At 43.9% G+C, this 6000-nt stretch overlaps 1 protein-coding gene across 2 annotated transcripts in view; it reads right to left on the bottom strand.

The window, feature by feature from the left end:
• Positions 1-3846: 3846 nt before the first annotated feature.
• Inpp1 (inositol polyphosphate-1-phosphatase) overlaps positions 3847-6000 on the bottom strand; it is a 33304-nt gene continuing 31150 nt past the window's right edge. For both annotated transcript variants that reach the window (XM_036173645.1, XM_036173646.1), the window contains exon 6: positions 3847-4561. In XM_036173645.1, coding sequence (XP_036029538.1) covers positions 4018-4561 — 544 coding nt within the window. In that variant the 3' untranslated portion in view covers positions 3847-4017. The remainder of the gene's footprint in view (positions 4562-6000) is intronic.

The raw sequence follows: 6000 nt of genomic DNA, 5'->3' as shown, positions 1-6000 counted from the left end.
AGGAGTGATAAATAACAGGGATTCTCAATAAAATGTTCAAGTCTGCCAAGACAGTTACTGAGGGACTGGATACAGGCCATGAGAACAAGAGAATTGACTTTGACCTGAGTCTCCAGAGGGGATTCTGGGGTACAGCAAGAGCCTTTGGCACTGTCTATATAAGTGACTTAGCAGATTAATGTACCCATTTTCCTGTAAGACACATTGACCAATGCATAAGCCACCTGACCTATGTGGCCAAGAGAAGCCGCTCTACAGTGCTCCTTCTTTGTGATACGCCAACTCCTGTTCTCATCAAATGAATTATCTGGTACCAAGAGTACCAAGACTTCTTCTAAAAGCTGTGTTCTGTTTTTCCTCTTAATAATTAAGCTGAAAGGCTCTGGAGACAGCTCAGGAGGTAAAAACACAAGCATGAGGACCAAAGTTTGAAAACCTGGACTCAGACCTACTGTGCATGTCTCTAACTTCACCGTTGTGGGGATGAGACAGGCAGATCATGGGAACTGTCTAGCCAGCCACTCTAGCAAAGATGGTGACCTTCTGATTCAGCACCAAAATGTTAAATTAAAGCAATAAGAGGAGGGTGGTAAATAAAGACATCCAGTGTCCTGACCTCTGTATGTGTGTATGGGCACACATACCTGTGGTGGTATTGTGTTCCCCCCAAATATTGTGCACCCTAATAAACTTATCTGGGGTCAGAGAACAGAACAGCCACTAGATACAGAGGCTAGAAAATGGTGGCACTCACGCCTTTAATCCTAGCATTCCAGAGGCAGAAATCTGTCTGGAACTCTGTGAATTCAAGGCCACATTGGAAACAGCCAAGCATGGTGACACACACCTTTAATCCCAGGAAGTGATGGCAGAAAGCAGAAAGGTATATAAGGTGCGAGGACCAGGAACTAGAGCTGGTTAAGCTTTTAGGCTTTGAGCAGCACAGTTCAGCTGAGATCCATTCTGGATGAGGACTCAGAGGCTTCTAGTCTGAGGAAACAGGGTCAACTGAGGAATTGGTGAGGAAGCTGTGGCTTGTTCTGCTTCTCTGATCTTCCAGCATTCACCCCAATACCCAGCTTCAGGTTTGTTTTATTAATAAGATTCTTTAATATTCATGCTACACATAACTGCACACTCACATGCATTCACCATACACAAAAATACACAGAACACACACACACACACACACACACACACACACACACACACACACGGGGGGGGGGGGTTCATGGAGTAAATAAAATGTAAAATAATGGAACATGAGTTTGAGAACAAAGAATCAAAGGCTTCTGTAGGTATTGATAATGGTGACTCTTAAAAAAATACTGTTGAATATAAAACAGTTGTAGAAAATAATAAAATGACAAAAATACAGAACAATTGTGCCTCAGGCTTCCTGCAAATATTTTAAACTTCTGCCTGCAAATGAATTTCGAAAGCAACGTCCCCCAGACTCAAGTTCACAGTCTTAAATTTCTTGTGTAAAATGACAGAGTATTTTCATTTAACCTGTTCAACTTTGTCCTGTATGTTTCAGTATCGAGATCACTTCTAACTCACTTCTAATTCCTAAATTCAATGTAAATTATATATATATATAGTAGATGTGTGTGTGCGTGCGTGTGCGTGTGTGTGTGTGTGTGTGTGTGTGTGTGTGTGTGTGTGTGTTTTAGGACAGGGTTTCTTTGTAGCTTTGGAGCTTGCCCTGGATCTCGCTCTGTAGACCAGGCTGGTCTCAAACTGACAGAGATCTACCTGCCTCTGCCTCCTGAGTGCTGGGCTTAAAGGCATGTGCAACCATTGCCTGGCTATAATAGACATTATAGCACATTGTTTGGAAAATATTGACATGAAAACTCCTTACATATTCATTACAATTTAAACTAAAAAAAATATTTTCCACCCAACATTGCTTGAGCATGTGGCTACAAAAGCCACAGATGAAAGGTCAGTTGTATATAATAGATGTTTCCAAAAGTGTTTGTCTCTCTTTTCTCTTTGGGTCTTTTCTCCTTAGTATCTGAGAAACTGTCCATTCAAATCTCTTTGAAGGTGGCTGTTTTCACTGTATGTTATTGACTACATACTCTTAAGATGTTCACACTAACACACTTGCTTTTTAAAAGACATATTCAATGTCTTCACACTAGTGTATATAGGAGCAAGCTTCCTGGTTTCATTTCTGATGTATTTTTGTGAAGAATGAACTTATCTTCAAACCAACATTTAAAATTAGTAACAAATATACAACTTGCAGGACTGCAGTCATTGACCACGGAGTAGACTTCTCAGCACTCTACTCCATCACTAAAGGATGTTGCAGTAGACTTCTCAACGCTCTACTCCATCACTAAAGGATCTGTCACGGGCAACTGAGTTCTAACTGACATTTACTTCATGTTAAAGAAACATCTGCCCCCATGTTTACCACAGCCTTGGGTTACAGCAGTCAGGATAACGGAATCATCCTGAGAGCCCTTTACTGTTCCAGGTCCTGCAAGGCTGACTGACTCGAGCTTTGCTCTTATAGAGCTGGATTCTCACTGCAGTTGAAAAAACTCAAACTCAGAAGTGGGAGAGAAGAACGATGATTACTCAGGGCTGAGGCAGGAAGGAGTTGGAGAGATGTTGGTAAAAGGAAACAGAATTTCAGTTAGAAAGAATGTTCAGGAGATCTTCTGTCCAACATGATGACCATAGTTAACAGCAGGGCATTTGCTGGAAGATTCTTAGCAATAGCTTGTAGGTCTCCTCACCACCAAAGGTGAGATATTAGTTCCATATAGCATGCATACTTCAAAGAATCATAAGTGTTCAACATAAATATACATAAATCACTTGTCAATTCATTTCTTGAGTTTAAGAATAACACAAGACACAAACAAATTTCACCTCTTTCCAGTAACTTGTAACACTATAGAAACAGCCTTTAGCACCCAGACAGCACAGGAGAGACTGAAGTCTGCTGAAGGTTTGTTTGATCCCTCCAGTCGACACTACCAGAGTGTTACCTAGGCTGCAAAAGAGCATTGCACAAGTGGTGGATGCCCAGCTCTACAAGTAGTTAATACGACAAAACAGAAGGTTGCATCGGTAGTGTAGTGGAGAGCAAATATGCAAAACAGAGAGCTCTTTGCCGCACTCCTTCTGCTCTACCTCTGGTAGGGGACCAGCTCTCACTTGCCTGTATACATACATACATACATATATATATATATATATGCCTCTTTCTCCAGTCTCTGTGTGTCTCTCCTTTTTTGTTTCCTGATTTCTAATTCCCTCCCTGCCCCAGTGCCCAGCCTTTCTTCTTCTTCTCCTTCTCCTCCTTCTCCTTCTTCTTCTTCTTCTTCTTCTTCTTCTTTTTTGTTGTTTTTTTGCTTTTGTTTTTTTGTTTTTCAAGACAGGGTTTCTCTGTAGCTTTGTGCCTGTCCTGGACTAGCTCTGTAGACCAGGCTGGCCTCGAACTCACAGAGATCCACCTGGCTCTGCCTCCTGAGTGCTGGGATTACAGGCTTGTGCCACCACCGCCCAGCTTTTTTGTTTGTCTGTTTGTTTGTTTTGTTTTGTTTTTAAATAAGAAACACAAACCATTAAAAGTATATGCACTCAGCTACATTATTCAAATTCACAGTTCTAAATCTTCTGCCTCAGGATAAAACCACAGATCTCTTCTTCAGGACAAGAAATAAAACCCAGCTCAAGCCTGGCTCCCCTAGCAGTTGGGTATTTAGCCATCACTCCAACTGGACATTTTTGCTGCTCCCTTGGTACTTTATTGATGGTTTCCAAGAAACATTAACAGCACAACGTTCACTATAAGAATATCATACACCAGCTTAGTTGTAACATGAATGTCATTAATTTACTGAAATCAACATTATGAACACAAAAATGAGAAAAATATTCCTCCAAAGAGGACAGTGAACATTAACCAACAGGACAAAACTATATTTGACAGATAGAGATAACAAGAAGAGGTTCAGTTCGGTTCAAGGGCGAGTTGAGGTCAGAGTCCTATGTCTGTGTCTTCAGAGGCCCGAGGTTTTGGATGAGGCAGCTCAGGAAAGTGTCCAGCCGATGCCTGGACCTATACGCTATCAGTCCTCCCTTGTTGGCCCAGAGGTCCACCCCAGAAGCACCTTTGTTTTCCAAGTGATACAGCAACTGTGGCAAATCCAGCCCCGTCTCGGGACTTCTCGCCAAGCACTCTTTCATGTCTGCAATGCCCCCACCCATGGCCCTCAGAATGGCGTGAGCTGCACAGGAGTCCCACTTGTACGTGGTGTCCTCTGAGAAGATGTATATGTCCACCAGGCCTTGGACTACACAGAGGCTCTTGTAGCCCGCCCCAGCTGCCGGGAAGACGCCACCTCCGCACACTCGCGACAGCACGGCTTTGATGGTCTCATTTTCGCTTGTACTGATGACCGCAGAACAGGGGCGGGAGAACTCCATGTCTGAGTTTGCAGTCTGGCTTTCACCTTTAGAGGTGGCGAGCTGCAGGGAATGGATGTTGGTCCCCATGTAAGAAAGGCCCCAGTAGTACTGTCCCTTCCACCTGCCAGAAACAGTTTCCGTTGGTGAGAAGCATGTTTAGTTTATTGCACGCTGCTTTCAAATAGAACAGAATGAAAAATGCCTCGGGGCAAAACGAGTTGCAATGCTCCGGAGCCTATAAACGAACACCGAGCTACTAATGAGTTCTAAGTGACCGCAAGCCAGCACGGCCAGTTAATCTCACTATCATACCCAGCTCGACTAGCACTGGAGAACTGGGGGATTTCTAACCTCTGAAAACAATGGCTCAATCCTACCTCTGTCATTCAGAGTCGCAGAGGGAAGAGAGACAGGCCTAAATCTACCTATAAATCCCTCACCGGCCTCCTCTCACGGACCTGCTTGGTCTTCTAGCACCAAGAAAATGGTCTTGGGTTGTTATTTTTGGCAACAACAGTAGTAACAACTGCATTTATCCACTTACCCTCCTGTAAGGCAGAGGAGAGGCTAGGCTTAGAGAAAGCAAGTGACCTGGATCCTTAAGTGGTGGAACCTGCATCTAAACCCAGAAATTCACCCCGAATCTGTACCCCCCCACTCCCCCCACCCCCTCCCTGCCCAAGCTGGCCTCAGACTCCTCTTGTATCTCTGGCATGCTGGGCTTACAGGTCATTAATGTTTTAATGACCTTTTAAAACATTACCAAAACATGTTTGGTTTGAAGAAAACTGGAGAAGAGGAAAATTCCAGAGGCTTAAACTTTTAACTCTTAAAAGATCAAAGGATTCTTATCTGAAGTAACCCAAAGATTAAGGAACACAGGCCATCCTACGCAAAGGAAACTCCAAGTTATTTTCAATGAACAGGGGGCTGCCTCTGCTCAGACTCTACTATGCCCAGGAGTCAGCTCCCCCAGCACAGAGACCCCTAGCCACTCTCCAGGCTGTGATCAGGGGTCAGTGGAAAGGCAGGGGGTGGAGGGTGGTGGGCAGGAAGGGCACCAATACAGGCAGTATTCGGAGGGAGTTAGAGTCAACCCTGGCCACATCTATCAATCATTCCACCGAATACTTTGCACATTTGGTTCTGTATTTCTTCTACCATAATACATCTGGCAACATAGTGGTGGCATCTATCCTGTTCCAATGAATCAGAAGATAGCGCTGAGCGCTAATCTGTATGTGTGGTTTTGAGTGGATTTTAGAAACAGGAATAGGATTGCAAAGCCATAATTTCTCCATGACAGTGTTAATTTCTTTTAAAGTATCACTGTGCACTTAAACCCAAACAAAACTCTGCCAAATCCAGGGCTGAAGAGAGAAAGCATTTTAATTCAGCCCTGTGGACTCACAGTGGGAATGCCCCACAGAATCCAGTCATGGGCTGGAGAGATGGCTCAGAGGTTAAGAGCACTGACTGCTCTCCCAAAGGTCCTGAGTTCAATTCCCAGCAACCACATGGTGGCTCACAAACATCTGTAGTGAGATCTGGTGCCCTCTT

This window comes from Onychomys torridus, chromosome 23, assembly GCF_903995425.1.
Source record: "Onychomys torridus chromosome 23, mOncTor1.1, whole genome shotgun sequence".
NCBI lineage: Eukaryota > Metazoa > Chordata > Mammalia > Rodentia > Cricetidae > Onychomys > Onychomys torridus.
Note: the sequence above shows the minus strand (reverse complement) of the source record. Positions and strands in the feature narration are given on the sequence as shown.